At 44.1% G+C, this 17,042-nt stretch overlaps 2 protein-coding genes across 19 annotated transcripts in view; one reads left to right on the forward strand and one right to left on the reverse strand.

The window, feature by feature from the left end:
• Positions 1-17,042, reverse strand: part of LOC122866462 (protein NLRC3-like) — an 876,731-nt gene that overhangs the window by 453,739 nt on the left and 405,950 nt on the right. The gene's annotated exons all lie outside the window — the stretch shown is intronic.
• The window catches only part of LOC122866467 (uncharacterized protein DDB_G0271670), a 58,720-nt gene that overhangs the window by 30,795 nt on the left and 10,883 nt on the right, over positions 1-17,042 (forward strand). For all 14 annotated transcript variants that reach the window (XM_044176171.1, XM_044176170.1, XM_044176168.1 and 11 more), the window contains 5 exons: positions 438-523; positions 1,011-1,197; positions 3,816-4,790; positions 5,482-5,565; positions 9,875-16,404. In XM_044176171.1, the coding sequence (XP_044032106.1) occupies positions 438-523; positions 1,011-1,197; positions 3,816-4,790; positions 5,482-5,565; positions 9,875-9,997 (1,455 nt within the window). In that variant the 3' untranslated portion in view covers positions 9,998-16,404. The remainder of the gene's footprint in view (positions 1-437; positions 524-1,010; positions 1,198-3,815; positions 4,791-5,481; positions 5,566-9,874; positions 16,405-17,042) is intronic.

Consider the following 17,042-nt stretch of genomic DNA (forward strand, 5'->3'; position numbering starts at 1 on the left):
ATATGAGAGCAAAAAAATGCAGAAAACCAAACGGATCTTAAAGAGCTGGAGTCGGTCTTTGACCAGTAAGATCACCTGGAAACTACCTGTTGAGTTATTTCTCTGTTATCAGTTGGGCAAGTACTGAAAAATTTTACGCATTTGACAAGTTGACCTGCAGAGTCAACAGAGACTTTCTTTCTTAAGATTTAATATTTTCTGTCTTCTTGCACGTTAGCATTATGTTGTGAGTTTGGTGATTTTCTCAAAGATGTTAAAAGACAATGAAACGTCTTTACTCGTCAAATTCAGTCTCCACAATACCGAAACCAAGGTATTATTATATTGGCAAGGATATTGAACATTTTTCAGCCCTAATTATATTCTCAGAGACACACGGGATAGTTCATAGATAGTGTGTGTGTGTGTGTGTGTGTGTGTGTGTGTGTGTTTTCCAGTATGGTTACAGACTCCCTGAGCTTGCAGAGGAGGAGGTGGTGTACTGCAGCGTCTACTTCAGACTAGTGGGACAGAGGCTCTTCACGTATCCTAAAACGCTCCTAATGAATTAATTGGATTAATTAGCCGCCTTAATATGAACCCGGAAAATCAATTGTTCAAAATCTGGTCCAGCTTTTATTTATTTCAGAGTGGTTTTAAATTACTGTAACGTTACATCTGACACGTGACTGGTGCTATAGCTGAAAATATTCATATAAAGCATCCTTATCAATGAAATAACAATATATTTCCCAGTGTTTCTTTTAAATAATTATTTTAAGACACAGTTAAAAAAATAATAAGAAAGGAAATAAAACAAGACTGAAGTTCAACAAAGAGTTCTTGGTCTTAATTATCAGTATAAAAAGAGTTTAAAACATAGATAGCTGATCAGTAGAACCTGCTCTGTGTGGCGTTGGAGGCAGGAATCCGTCTAAAACCTGATGATTACTTTGGAAATGCCCAGTAATGATGTGCAGTATGCATGATTCAGACCTGCAGGATGTTCCTTTAGCCTTCACCCTGAGCAGCTACCCTCTGAGCTGTATCCGCCTGCAGCCGCTGCAGCGCTGCCCTCGGGCCGACCTGCAGGGGGCGCTGGGCTCCTTCCTGTCTGACGTCAGGGCCAGGCTGCAGAGCGTGTGTGGCTTCCCTGCACGTCTGACCAGCAAACCCCGTTACCACACAGTCAGTCTGAACACTGCTGCAACAGTACAGGTACACACACACACACACATTTAACTACTACGTGCCTAAAGCCTCTCCGGGCTGCAAGCGAACGTATTCGGGTATCGTCTTTCTTTTATACTTGTATGGATTGTTGTGTCCACTGGGAAGCGTCATGTTTAGCAAACCACAATATAAAGAAAACATAGAAGAATTCAGGAAATCCGTTTCACCCCAGTGACAGCGGAAACAAACCCCACATCTGTGATACAAGAATTAGGATTTATCGAAGGAAATGGACAGGACGGCGACAGATGGGCAACGATATTAAGCGACCTTGAAGAGGAATTTAGTTTCCTCTGCTGTGTGAAATGAAAAACCCAAAACTCTGATAGAACAAAAACAGAAAACGTCAGCTCACCCTCTGTTACCCATCACACCCTTCTCTGCGCAGTTTTTTATGTGTATCTCTGCAGAAGCATAATTCAAGTTTAACTCCAACTAACCTAAATCTAAAACCAAAGAACAGCACACGCTGTGTATGTTGTGCGTCGAAACCTGCAGCACCCATAGTTTACTATGACAGTCTGCACATCAGTGGCGTCTTTACTCGCTTAACGTCTCCAGAACGTCTTCTGTCTGAACGGCGGTCCGGTGTAAGCTACAGTGACATGCGTGCAGTGACACGTCGCTAAGTCTTAACCCTCGAATAGCCCTTTGTGCTGAATGTCCTCACTTTCCTTAAATGTCTTCAAGGTCTGAAACTTAAATTCAAGCAAGTCTGACTGTGTTTTTCTTTCTTCTTGTTCTGGGTCTTAGTTTCATTTCCCCCGTTTCTCTCGCTCTTATATTTTCCAAACCTAAACTTCTTTGTCTTATTGCATGTATGTTTTCTTTCTTTCCGACACAAACACACACTCACACACACACACCCTCACATGCAGGTTATTTTATGTGAGTGTGTGGAGGTTGATGTCGGGAGAGGAAAAGCGATTATCGGAGCATTTCCCACCCTGTAAAAACTTCACGGACAGTTTTATGACCATAAAGCTGCGACGCTGAAGAGAAGGAGGTGGAGAGAAAGTTCCCTCTCAGCACCGTGAGGATTCATTTTCATGATACAGATGTCAGGAGGAAGGTGGAGGAAGTGAGTTCACTTTAATGAAAAATGTGCCACAAGTAGAGAAAATAGATTTTAGATTAGGTTTTCTTTTCAAGGTTGTTTTCATGAGGTTGAATGCTATTTATAATCATGTGAGGAAACCTTGTGAAGCACTTTCTTGAAATAAAAATCATACAATTTAACATTTTTATCATCTTGAGGTCCATTTTCAGAGAAAAATAAGTAAATTCTTGAAATTTACATGCAAATTAAACAATATATATATATACTAGAAACCATTTTAATGAATCTCGAGAGTTTCTTAAGCAGCTCTGGTCTTTCGGTGAAGTCCATAGATGAAACTATAAACTGTAATGAAGCATCCTGAGAGCTCATTCTGTGTTTTCTTATTCACAAGGTGCAGCTAAAGTGTATTTTATCAACTTGAGAAACTCTGCATGGGGAAACATCCGGAGAGATCGATTCAGCGCTCACAGAGTGAAACTAAAATATTTATAGTGTTCAGCAGAGTTCATTTCCATGCAGAGGAGCTGAGAGAGAAGTTATTTTCTATCTTGTAGTAAGGCTCCTGTACAAGAAGGTAAAGCTGAAGTCTATTAAACTATAGACTGAAAGAAGAAATTTCAGATCTTTTTAAGATGTCTTGTTCAGAGAGTTAAGCTTGTTTTAAAGGTTTATGGCAGTTTTTGACAAATAATAATAATAGCCAGTTAGCATACAGTTCCTGTGTTCTTGGTAATTGTTCTTTTGTATTGATGTCCATACACTTGAAGGTGGAGTTTTCTTATAAACACAGTTATGTTTACAATCAGTGTTGCTCACCAAAACACATTGTGTGTATCCTAGTCAGACAAACGTGTTGAGTGCGTTTTCTTCCTCATAAAACATTTACAAAGCAGTAAAGTATATTAAATGCTGCTTTGTTTACATCTACTTTTACTTGCTAGTCTGCTTCACTGCGGTCGGCAGGGATGTGTATGTTCACGTCTCGTCACAGACCTGAAGTTAATGCTCTGGTTTTTATAACCACGATCTTTTACTTATCCATGTCATAGTCACCATGAACAGGTATTATAGAAAGTGAAATATATATATTAATATGGTGTCATTGAGCATAATCCAGGACTCTGCAGAATAGTCTAATATCGACGTTCAACCTCGCGCTCGGGAATCCCCAAGGGGTCCCAAGAAAAATCTGAGAGGTCACAAAATCACTAAAGGAACAAGAAGCAAAAGAACATTTCATTACAGCAAATTGTTTAATTTGTCCTTTAATTAGTTTCTGCTTTTTTCTAGTGAAATATTTGATGTTTTCACATCTTTAGGCCTCTAAAAATACTTGAAATCAAACAATCTGAGAAGAAAATAATCACTTTTATGTTGAACATCTTGTCCACACTACAGACATAACCTGTATGATGAGGGGTCATAACTACATATCGCTTCATTGTAATATATTTAAACCCACGGCACCTTGTTTTTGATCAAACAGATCATCTTGAAGTAGTAATTCTTTGTTCTAGTTTATTCTCCTCTTCCTCCTCAGGTGCTGAGTGGTGAGCAGATCAACTTGACCACCTCCTCCTCCATGAGGCCGGTCCTCACTCAGCTCCCTGCTCCTCCTCCTCCTCCTCCCCGACCTGTGAAGCCCCCCTTCGGGTCACAGCCTCCAGCCTGGGCCCCTCTCTCCCAGCAGGACGGAGCCCAGGGGCCTCTGGGTAATGGATGTGGATTTGGAGGAAGACTGACACAAAGTCAAGGATGTAGAGGAGACGGAGCTTGGCCTTCATCGTCGTCCTCCTCCTCACGTGTTTCTTTTTCTGATTCCTCGGGTTACCAGTCAGCTTCTTCTGTCTCCTCCTCTTCCTCTTCTCTCCCACTCTTCCAGCCAGCTTCATCCCTGACCTCCTCCTCCTCCTCCTCCTCCACCCTTTCGTCCTCCTCCGTCCTCTCCCCTCTTCCTCCCCCGAGTCAAACCCCGGTGATCCCTGCTCCCAAACTGGTTCCCATCTTCAAGAACAAGTGTCCATCGCGCCACGTCAACGTCGCCCTGCTGCGGGTCCAGAAGCAGAGGGAGCAGCTGGGCGGAGCGGGGGAGGAAAGGAGGAGGGTGACACTACCTGCCTTTAAGAAGAAGACTCCCGCCACTGCTTCTTCTTCTTATTCTTTGTCTTCTGTTTCTTCTTTGTCAGCTGCATCCCTCCCAATTCCTCCTCTGCCAACCATTCCTCGCTTCAACCGTCGCCCCAGATCTCACAGCGGCACCACTCCTCAACCGACAGGTCACCCCAAACTCAAGCACCTCCTCAGCCTCAGCCCCGCGTCAAAGTCTAAACCTGGGCTGATCCTCACTCCAAAGCCGGAGGTCAAACCCAAGTCCAGCCTCAAAACCAACGTGAGGACCAGCTGTGAAAGCAATACTGCTGCTAACTCCAGCCGTAAAGCTGCACCACCTGAGCCTCCTCGACCTCTGACGTCTTCTGACGTCTCCTACAAAGATACCTCCACCAGCAGCCGAGGGGTGGGTCCAGTTAGTTTAGTTACCGTTAATGATTAATTCCGGTTTATTACAACTTAGCTCTTATTTTTGTAGTTTTTCCCATCATTTCTATCGTGTTTATTGACCCGCCTGACTTCTTTTTAGCGATGTGTTCCCAGTTCTCAGTGACAAACTTGACGAGTACAATGTTACTGATAGAAATAACGGACAAACCTACAAACACAGTTGTGTGAAACTTGGATTAGTTGAAATGGGTGTTAGGTAATGTGACGAATAAGCGATGTAGCTGCCATTTGACACATTTCAGTAGACATCAACATGATGCCTCCTTCATGAAACCCCACTGGATGAATGCTGTCATTGTCTTGTAATTTCCAAACTAGAAAAGCATGGCGGCTTTTCCTGAAACACCAGAACTCTCCGGATTTAAGACATCAGCTGCTAAAATCATCATTTATAACAGCAGCACCTTGCTGTGGTAGTTTTTTACAGAGTTGGGAGATGCGGGAGGTTACGACTCATGTCATGATCTAAACTGTCCCCAACAGTTCATTGATTTATCCTGCGTCTAACTGTTCGATTCTTTGTGAACTTTTTCAAGAGTAAAAACTTTTTTGAGATCATTACGCTGGCTGCAGTTAGGCTACAGGAGCTGGCTACACTCCTCAGCTGTTTCCCGACTGTCCTGTGTTGTGTTTTTGTGTTGTTTCAGGGAGTTGCGTTCGAGACAAAGCCGAAGAAATCCAGATCTGCGATACAAGACGTGGATGTGGAGAAAATGGCCAGAAGCAACCAGGTCAGGAGACAGACTGAACTTTTCAGCTTCTTTCTTGGCAGCTGCCCTTCCTTCCTTATTTCCCTTAATCTATTTTCCTTCCTCCTCTTCTTCACTTCTTCCTACCAACACCCACTCACCACGACAAACCGTGAGCGACAGCATGAACAGCCATTTAGTAAATCGTGTAACACATTCCTGTGATAAGTGTAACAACGACTGAGTCTGAGATGTCCTGACATGGCTACCGTACAGAGGATCGTCCCTTTTTGATTTAGCTAACATCGAGACCTTTCCTCTGGTGCCGCCCTCAGGACAAACTCTGCAAAACAAACTGGTGGTAAAGATGTGAAGCACAAATTATACTTTCCGTGTCCAGATAGCCGCGAGGGTCCACACAGATGTCTTCGTGGACGTTCGTGTCCAAAATTTGTATTGACTGCACAGACTGTACGCACCAGCCGCACATGTGCGAACACACCTGCCTACACATACACATGTGTGTCGTTTGTCCGCCCTGCTGTCCGCTTCCGAGTACATCTAGACCTTGAGAATATAGAAATCCATGTTGTTTTCTGGTGTGTAATGAACCTTGCAGCCTCACGGGGGCGCTAGCTTGGCTACAGTATAAAATATTGCGTGAAGAAGTGGAAGACCTCGTAGTTTGTTTTGAAGTGATGAATTTCCAGTGCGTCCACTCGTACTGTATGTGCAGCTTTTTAGCTTCCTCATAAACATCCTTTAGGAGGACGACATACATTAACGTGATGTATTAAAGTGTGTTGAGTAGCATGCACACTGTTCTGTCTGCCTCACTTTCCTTACCAAACATCCTTCCAGAGGAGGGGAAGGACTGTTAAAGTGATGAATGGTCAGGAGCGGGTGGGAGCCCACAGGGAGCCGAGCAGATTAATAACAACATTCATCAGTTTTACAGCTCCAACCTGCAACTTTTCAAGAACAATACATCAGTTACAGCTTCTCTTTTACTTTTATTTACACAGCCACACCGCTGGACACATTGTTCTTTAGGACACGTCTGCTGGCCGACCATTTACTTCTGCGTATGGTCTCCTAAATTCATTTTCAAATGCATGCTCTTGGTAATTAAATATTCTTCTTCTTCTTGTGCAGGGATAGTTTACTACGCGGCGACTCACCAGGCTAAGCAGAAACATCCGGGAGAATAAAGTAAATGAAAATCTCTAGAAGTGTCCTTTAGCAAGGCAGCGCCAACATCCTCCAGCACTGCGCTCCACACCAAAACCGTGTCCACTTTCACGTTTATGTTGCAGAAAATGCACGTTAGAGATCGCTCTTTACCAAGTTTTCCTGCACGGCGTCTACACTGAACTACCGAAATTAAAACTTTAATCTCTTCTTGTTTCTAGAGAAAGCATTTTGAACAGATTTATTTTTAAATCAGATAATTACTGTATTTGAAAAGCTTAAGTTTTATTTCATAGTGTGATTTTTATGTTTTTCAGTGTTGTCCACTTTGGAGAGAATTTCGAAAAAGGACCTATTAATCATTAATTTAAGCTCACGGAAAGAAGACACTTCACATTCGTACGGCATATTTCAAAAAGTTCCAGCTGGGTGGACAGTCTGACCCGGTCCGTGAAAAACAGGCGCATGCTAACCGGGGCTGCGACGGGTCGCGTATTCGTGCCGAACCGTCACGGTCCGGGGTTCACGGTCCGGTGCTGCACGCAGACTACACGGTATGTGGACTGAATGCGGAGCTAAAGTTCACAAGCGCGAGTTCCGGCCGGAAACTTTTAGCCGTACGCCGTCAGCAGCGTGTGCAACGAGCTGATTGGCGTGCCACTCAGTCACACTGCGCCCGGATTCAGACAGAATCAGACTCGGGTTTATTTGTGCTTAGAACTTAACCGCTGTGAAAAAATCTGATTCGCCGGCTTTCTCTGTACCGGCGCTCCCTCCACGTATTCATTCTGTAGCTCGCTCGTCCGTCTCTCTCAAACAAACGACACAAACCAAAGGAAGCCGTTTGTTTTAGTACAGACTTCGAGCCAGACGCAGGTTTCAGTGATGCTTCAGGCTGACTGTGGAGCCGGTCTGATCGCCGGCTCGGCCGCCGCAGCGTGACGCCGGGTTGCGTTTCTCCAAAAGTTCAGTCCGTTTTAACTTTTCCGCCGCAGGTCGCTGCGTTTTTTTTTCCCCGGCGCCCCCTGCGACCCCCCCACAGCTGCAGCAGAAACGCACTACCCCCCCCTGTTTAAAATGAACTTGGGGGGGGGGCTGGTATTTTTCGCCAAAGCGCCTGATTCTGTCTGAACGAAACGCTGTCAGATGAAACGCTGCAGGTGGAAGACCCGCCTCGACCCTTTAAATCAGTTTGGAAGCGGTTCGGGTTCGGGCTGTACCAAACCCGCTCCGAACCGTGACTTCTGTGTACCGTTACACCCCTAATGCTGTCTCCGACCTATCAGAGCAGTCCGTTATATTATGTTGATCACTCAGAGTTACGATTGTTATGTATTACTTATTTCTAATCTTTATTCTTATTCTGTTTTACAACTGTGTAGACAGACACCATGATTGTACGTATGTATTATTTATGTATTGTATGACGTGACAAATAAACTTGAACTACATCAGACATTTAACCTGAAATCTGCACAAATCCCAACACGATCCCGTACAATTTAGCAGTAAACTGTGAAAGTAAGACAAGAAATGTGTGTTTTCCTGACTTAACATTCGGCGAAAAGCCAAAATACAAAGCGAAAAGAAGTGTTTTATAAATGTGTCAGTGTGTCCAGTAAGAACCTGCTGCTGTGATCCGTGTTCACACTCGCCATGTTTCCTCTTTCCCTCGCTCCAACGCAAACGCTGGTGAATTTAAATGTGTACTAGATTCTTCTAAGAAAGTTTTTAAATTATTCAAATTTAAGAAAAAGCACTTTTCTCATTTTTCTTTCATCTCTTTCGTTTTCTCCCCGCTCCATCGGTTTGTCAGTTTCTCAGTACATTAATTCGCTGTTGCAGTATTAGCATGTTGCATGTTTCCCCCCCGTCCTCACCTGACGTGGCTGCTGTAGTTTGTGTGGGCCGGCGGTGTAGGAGTGTTAATTTCAGCAGGTGAGGAGGTTTCATTTTCCTCCCACAGACAGATTTATCGTCTGACACGTACAACATCTCAGGCGACGCTGATTTGATTTGCAAAAACGTTGGGAAAATGCTGTAAGCGGCATTGCAGTGTGGTCTTCTGCACGAGCCCAAAACCGAGACCCGAACCCACGGACCTGTACCTCTGTACCTGTACCTGACCCCCTTTAAAGCAATAATTCAACGTTATGTGAAATAAGCCAGAAAGTTAGATTGACGTCTGTACAGTAAATGTGAAGCTGCAGGCGGTTCTGTCCTCCTCCACTGGTTGCCTGGCAACTGGTCAGAGCCGATTCCCAACATGTCAGACTGTTGATACTATTGTTTTCCTCCTAAGTGACGTTTTCTTTAAGCAACAAAACGTTTTGTTTTCTTCCTCACTGCTGTTTATCTCCCCCCCTCCCCCCCCTCCTCTCCTCTCCCTCCCTCCCTCCCTCTCTCCCCCCCTCTCTCTCTCCTCTCCTCAACCTCCCTCCCCTCTCTCTCTCTCCCCTCTCTCTCTCTCTCTCTCTCTCTCTCTCTCCCTCTCTCTCTCCTCTCTCTCCCCCCTCTCTCTCTCTCTCCCTCCCTCCCTCTCTCTCCCCTCTCTCTCTCTCTCTCTCTCTCTCTCTCTCTCTCTCTCTCTCTCTCTCTCTCTCTCTCTCTCTCTCTCCCTCTCCCCCTCTCTCCCTCCCTCCCTCCCTCCTCTCTCTCTCTCCTCTCTCTCTCTCTCTCTCTCTCTCTCTCCTCTCTCTCTCTCCTCTCCTCCTCTCCCTCCCTCCTCCTCTCTCTCTCTCTCCTCTCTCTCTCTCTCTCTCCCTCTCTCTCTCTCCTCTCCTCTCTCCCCCCTCCCTCCCCTCCTCTCTCCCCCCCTCCTCTCTCTCCCTCTCACCCCTCTCCTCTCACCTCTCTCCCCCCTCTCCACCTCTCTCCCTCCCCCCCCTCTCTCCTCTCTCCCCTCCCCCCCTCCCCTCTCTCTCTCTCTCTCTCTCTCCCTCTCTCTCCTCTCCCTCCCCTCTCCCTCCCTCCTCTCTCTCTCTCCCTCTCCCCCTCTCTCCACCTCTCTCTCTCTCCCTCTCTCCCCCTCTCTCTCCCTCCCTCCCTCTCTCTCCTCTCCCCTCTCCCCTCTCTCTCTCCTCCCTCCCTCTCTCCCCCTCCCCTCTCTCTCTCTCTCCCTCTCCCCCCTCTCCCTCTCTCTCCTCTCCTCTCCCCCCAGTTGTCCAAGCTGAACTCTGCGACTCTGCTGTCCTGGTTGAGAGGAAGAGGAGCGCTCGTCAGTGCCAAACACAAGAAGCAGGAGCTGATGCTGAAGGTCATGGCCTGTCTGGCCGAGGCCTGAGACACACACACACACACACACACACACACACACACACACACACACACGACTTACTTTGGAGTATTACCGCTGTGCTAAACGCTCCTCATTTAAGGATTTGATGTAAAATCTGGCCGTCTTATCGGTCTGAAACAAAGAGTGGAACAGATGAGAGCATCTCATCCTCGCTAAGTGAGACGCTGAATATTTGCCAAATAAAGTCAGATAAAGTCCCGGCGGCGTCCACAGGAAGTGACAAATTTAAACTTTTCTCTCTCCTCTCTTTGGTTTTGTTTGATTTGAAGCATCGCAGGTTGTTCGGGTTGGTGAACGGTTTAAATCACCTTACAGGAGTTACGATGTTTAAATCTTTTTGAATGCAGCTTTAACCGTCTGTCATCTATCGGGTAAAACTTTTAGCTGTTCATTTATACAGGAGCTGCTTCATGTTTTGACTTCCTTAAGTTATCTACCTCTCGGAAATACACGCATTAAAATAAACCACTTTTAAAGGTATGTTGTCCTGTTTTTGAGGCGCAAATCCTTTTTTCTGAATGTTGTTCAAAAAAAGGTGTTTTGAATTTCAAAACCTTTTATATTTTCATAGAAAATATTCTGTATTCTGTATTCTGCAACCAATATTTGCTTATTTATACAGTAGCTGCTTGCTTGTTGTTCAGAAATGTACAATTATATTTATATACTGAAGCTCTGTGGATAAAAAAGGATTTTTAGAAATTGCAATGCGTATTTTTTATTCGCTAAAATCTGAAGCCAGTCGTTCTGTTATTACACTCATTGTCATCTCCCCCTTTGTTCTCCAGGTTGTCCGTGCAGCTGTTTGACGCACGCACACACACACACACACACACACACACACACACACACACACAGATGTGTCCAGTCGTCCATGTATTAGTGTAAATGATACGGCAGGCGTTTCTCTCATGGTGTGTTTGTGTGTTTTAGGTCACATTCACATTCCTGCAGGCGAGCTGAGTCTTGTTCTGTGTGTGTGTGTGTGTTCGGTTTGTATGCGTGTGTGTGTGTGTGTGTTTGGTTTATGTGCGTGCGTGTGTGTGTGTGTGTGTTTGGTTTATGTGCGTGCGTGTGTGTCCGCATACATCAGGGTTTTACAGTAAATCGTTTCAACGTCCAGATTTACACACACCAGAACGTTTCAGCAGAATCATTCCCATCATGCTTCAGTCAGGAGGGTTTGGCGTGCACCACATTGTGTGTGTGTGTGTGTGTGTGTGTGTGTGTGTGTGTGTGTGCGGTAATGTTAGTTGTGAAGCAGGCGTCAGCTGTGTGTTAATGATGCATCACAACTGTTGACTTTTTCTGAAATATATATATATCTTATTCTGAAACAACACAGCTTCATAATAGCTAACAATGCTAAAGCTAGCTACTGGGAGCTTCTTTAGTTTAGCTTGTAGAGCTAGCTTCAGTAACTCCATATGTTTTCATAGAGAGTTGCTTTTTTCTGTATTCTGACATAAATGAGAAACAATTATTCTGTTAGTTTGTTGTTTTGTTAGCAACAGTTACAGCTTTGCCAGCGTGCTAGTGGCTAAAACTCCTTTTAATAAGTACTATTGTTGTTTATTTAATATTTCTGTTGTTAGAGGCCTTTATTGAACACCATTTCCCATAAGCCCTTGACCCGTGGTTTCCAACGTTTTTTGACCTGTGAGCCTTTAAAGCGAGGCCGTGTCTGTCTCGCCGCCTCTCGTCACAGGTCACGGTCTCAGCGTGGACGTCGGAGGGATTTTTCCTTCTCAGATTCTTTCATTTGAAGAATTTCGAGCGGCCAGAAGAGTCGAAAAAATATCTTGAGAAAAATCTTTTTATCCTTTTAATCAACTGTGATCCCTCAGATTTATCTTGTGACCCCTCGGGGGATCTCAGCCCCCATGTTGGGAACTGTTGCCCTAGACCACCGCAGGTTAAACATCCCCCGCTGTAACTTCATACAGAAATGACCGGAACATCACGTTTCAACTCTTTACTGAACAAAACTCTGCAGTTTTTACATTGTTCACAACACTTGTCTCACGTTAGTTACTTCCTGGATTGGCTTAGACATTACTGTCACCTTGAAGCCTCTTCTATCAGTCCCTGTACTCCCTTACAATACAAACCAAATGTTTTTGTGTTTGTTGCATTTAACCTTTTTAACTGTACGTTTTAACTACTGTATATGAATAAGTATACAGCTTACAATAATAAGCTATATAAGACATAGCTACAACGTTTTAAAAAATGTTTTTAGAAGAGTGTTGGAGGACATGGATGAGGAAAAAAACAACAGTTACGGCCGTGTATTTTGTGTGCGGTCATGCTGGGAGCTGTAGTTTTTAATTTCGATCATTATCAAGCTAACTTTCTAATAGTAGCTGTAGTAGATCGTAGAATAAAGGATACTGAACCCCAGGAACACGCTTCGTTTTTTCAGACTGAGAACATACAGAAGCTAGTAGAATAAAGGCTAGACAGGAAGTGATGTCGGGAAAATAACTTTAGCCCTGTTTATTGTTGGAGAACAGCGCCCTCTACCTGTGTGGTGCTGTAAAGTCACCCAGCAGATTTCCCTCTGACCAGTTGGTTCACTGAAGCCAATAGATACTGACAGTCTGTTCAATTATGGTCTCATTTGTTTTCATTGATTATAATAACGTCTCTACATAATGTGTGTGTGTGTGTGTGTACTCTTCAAATCCGTCTCTTCCTGGGAACGAGGCTGGAAAATCTAAACTCTCTCTACGAAAATATACCGAGCTCAGATGATGTGTGATCCCTGTGCGTTGGGTTATTATGACTGAGAGGAAATATTTGCTCAGTGTAAACATCTTCGTGCTCCGCTTAATGAGACGGGCTCTTCTCCGGATGACAGGCGTGTAATCTGCTCTAAATATAACTGCGATAATAAAACATGCTAACATTAGCTATTGGCCTGCTGGAGAGAGATTTGTGTGTGTTTATGTTCGGATTTCGGCTTCCAAATGTGAAGCAAAAGGAGGATTTTCCAAATAAATGTCAGTCTGAGAGAGTCATCGGATCAGTCGGTCTGTAGGAAGTGTTTCCAGGAACATAGGACACACATGTTTGTATTCAAAGTGGAAAAAATCTTCACAATGAACATCTATAACAATCATTTTGCTGTCACAGTGAACATTTTATTAAATATATCTCCATTCGTCAACTGATGAGTCACTTTTTGGCTCTGCGATCAGAGCTTTTTCAGTTATTTAATGTTCATGTTTTATCCCCTCAAAAGTACTTGAAACTGTCCTGAAGCAGATCTTCTGGCATTGATAACAAGGTTACTACATCCATATGTTGCCAGTTCACTTCAGTGAGACTGAGACAGCGTCTGCCGTTAGTTCAGATGCCTAAAGGCCCCAACCAGCATTTAAAATGGCGAAACTGTGCAGCAAAATTAGTTCGTATCAGTTGAATTGTCACCATCCGTGGATTCGCTAACGAGGGCAAATTAAAATCGCACATATCTCATTTATTTTTCACGTCGTACTCAACTGCAAATTTGCCGTCGTGACGGTGCTGGCCTTTGAGGGAAGGGATCGTAGCTTATTAGCCGAGTGTAAACTGCTCCACAACTGAGACCTGCTTCACACACTGTCAGGAGACAGGAGGGCATCATGCTAACGTGTCTCCGGATAAAACCGGGTGAACTTATTGTCCCGTTAGCGACTGAGCTAGTTAGCAAGCTTTTGTCCCTCTTCAGTAACTGTTTATTGAATGAAATGAACCGTGAGAACAAATTGCCAGGGTGAGTAAACAGCCCGGCATGTTAGCCATTAGCTCGCCAGGTACAGTTTCTGTTGTGACTGGGAACTAAAACAAACTGGGATTATGCTTAACTGACAAAGACCAGAGGCGGAAGTATTGTTACACATCGTTAAAACTTTGCAGGGAGGAGGTTGGGGTGGATAAGTGGGTCAGCAAAGTGTGGGATATTGACGCCGCTGTTAGTTTCCTGTTAGCAGCTAGCCTGGCTCTGTCCGCCTCTTATATACTACATAAGTCAGATGAGTTCTGTGTCTTTCCTGAAAAAAGTGCTTGTGTTTTTGAGATATTAGCTCGTCTCCTGGTATCTCAGCAGCCACCTGTTGATTGCCTCTCGGTGTTGCTGGCGGCGGCGGCAGCGGGGGGCGGGGGATCATTTGAAAATGTGACATCAACACATTGTGTCCTGCCCGGCTGAGCTCGCAGCTCCCCTCAACGCTCTGTGTGAAGTCTAATGTTTCCCACAATGCATTTTGATAACTTCCCCGGTCAGGAAACTTAATCCTGAGCTATGGGACGCTTGGTGCGCTGAGGAATGCCATTATGTTAGACACGCTAAGAGTGTGTGTGTGTGTGTGTGTGTGTGTGTGTGTGTGTCCAGTCAGATTCCCTGCAGGTGAAATCACTGTTAGCTGTCAGGCATTTCATCATTTCTCTCTCTGGATATCAACAGTGTGCAGCATCTGGCTCGCTCCCATGAGTCAAATCTAACCTCTGAGAGATCCAACACGCACACACACACACACACACACACACACACACACACACACACACACTGCTCTGTATATGTATCAGCTGACAGTTTGAAGCAGAGGGTGACAGAAACCTCTCTTGTGTAAAGAGGCTCTTAAAGTTGAGAAACTAAACTAAACTGTGAGTTTGGACCGACTCTGACTCTAAATCTCACACGCATGCGTTAAGAGTGTCCGAGATAATCAGTGATAGTTAAGAGTTTGCTCTAAATTAGTCTCATTCTTCAGTCGGTTGGTGTTTGAGTGAAAAAAACCCATTAAAAATGTCAATAACAGATATTCTCTTAAATCCAATAAGAAAACAAATGCGAAGGAAAAATAAATGCAGTGTTTGATTTGTTCGAACCAGCAGCAGCTGATGAATTAATTTTCTTTTATTCCTTGCGAAGGGTATTTACTCAGAAATCTGTCCTTCGTGTTGAAATACAGTTTCATGCAGCGCAGCTCCAAACAACCACATGACTTTTTAAACCTCAGCAGGAGAGTTCGGTGGATTTTGTTTAACTTTTTCTCAGAGCAGTGATGACTCGCTCGTATCAGACCTTGTATCTGCCAGGAAACCTTTTCAAGATTTGATAGCGTTGAAGAAAAAGAAGAAGGCGCTCTCTAAAACCTTCGGTCAGAAGAAACTGAGTTTCCTATTCTAGCAAGTTTTGTGCCAATGAACAATGCATCAAGTTTAAAGGGACAGTTCACCCAAAAATCAGAAACACACGTGTTCCCTCTCACCTGTAGAGCTGTTTATCCATCTCGGTTGTTTTGGTGCGAGTTGCCAGGTTTTGGAGATATCGGCCGTAGAGACGTCTGCGTTTTTGAATATAACGGGACTCTATGGCGCTCGGCTTGAGTGAGACGTTGCTGTTGAGTTTAGTATTTAAATGTATTGTTTTGGCGCTTTGAGCCCCACAAGCCGAGCGCCGTATACAGTAGTCCCATTATATTCAAAAAACGCAGACGTCTCCACGGCAGATAACTCAGCAACTCGCACCAAAACAACCGAGATGGATAAACAGCGCTACAGGTGAGAGGAGGAATATGTGTTTTAGATTTTGGGGGGAACTGTCCCTTTTTTTAAAGAAAGTTTTCTACCGGGATTAATTAAATTAATTTAAATCAGGAAGTCACATTAGGACACTCAAGCTCAGCACATTGTTCAACAGTTTTTACAGCTGTACAGCGTTTTTGCAGAGATAGAGCTAGATAAGCGAGCACCGGTCCATTAGTTTCCCTGCAGAGCTAATCGAGCTGGAAACTCTGCAACACTCAACAGATTTCTGTTTGCTTTCTGTTTGTTATTTTGTTCCAGACTTTATATAGTATAGGACATAAGCATTTGAATGCTGACATTTGATTTTACTCATTTAAAGTTACTTAATTTGTCAAATATCCATGTTTTTCTCCCCCCCAGTCAGTTTATCATAGAAAACATAGAAGTTCCACACTTAAACATGTCGTAGTCCCAGACCCAATGACATCTCTATACTCAGCTCTGCGTTCCTACAAATTACATCTATATTGTACAAATCCACACATCGTGATTTACTTCTGACTTTCGTGCGGGAGACTGGACATCGTCTGCCCTCACAAACCCAGGGCTCCACGATGAGGATTGTTTGGAAGGAAGTTCGTGGTCTGTTTTGCAGGGGTGGTGGTGGTGCGGGGGCTGTTTCATAAACTGTGGGATTTATCTCAACTGCCTTTTTTTTTTTTTTTTTTATTGCCTAATTCCTAAATCCTCGTGTGGAGAAGTTGGCGAGGCTGCAGAGAGGCGCGATCCAGTCCAGATCCAGCACAAAGACTCTTTTGTTTCTGTGGGACAGAAACCAGGAGAAAGTCAGAGTGATGGATATGCACCAGCTAACGGTGTGTTTTATAGTCTCTGTGAGTGTGTGTGTGTGTGTGTGGGGGGGGTGTTTATAGCTTTTTACTGAGAGTTAGTGGTCAGAAAAAATGTCCTGCACCCAAAAGGTTGAACATTTTAAGCCATAAATATCTGTAAAGGTTAATGGCGAGAAGTCGGTGTGTTCTGTGGAGGTGAAGAGCTACTCCTTAAAAGTTACTCCGATATCAGGGAGAGCTGCAAATCACCAAGACAGTAGAACTTTGGTAGAAGTTTTAGGTTGTTTAGTACATAATTCAAGTCTACGTTCATATGCAACTAGCCTACGTTAGCAAATACCGTTAAATGTCAGCGTTTAGTGTTAAAGGTTCGTGTATTCCAGTTTAAAGTGAATGGGTGGCGGATGGAGATGTAACTGTTTGCTTTGACACCGGCGGTTTGGATCCACGTCTTGGTTCAACAGTCAGCATTAGCATTTTTAGCTGTGATTACGATTATGTCTCTGTATCCAGACTGAAATATCTCCACAACTATTGGATGGATTGTCAAGAATTTTTGTGCAAACATTCGTAATGCCCAGAGGATGAATCCCAATGACTTGATGATCCCCTGACTTTTCCTCCAGCGCCACCAACAAGTCAAATTTGTGTCCACACTCATC

The sequence above is a fragment of the Siniperca chuatsi genome, linkage group LG19 (assembly GCF_020085105.1).
Source record: "Siniperca chuatsi isolate FFG_IHB_CAS linkage group LG19, ASM2008510v1, whole genome shotgun sequence".
NCBI classification, from domain to species: domain Eukaryota; kingdom Metazoa; phylum Chordata; class Actinopteri; order Centrarchiformes; family Sinipercidae; genus Siniperca; species Siniperca chuatsi.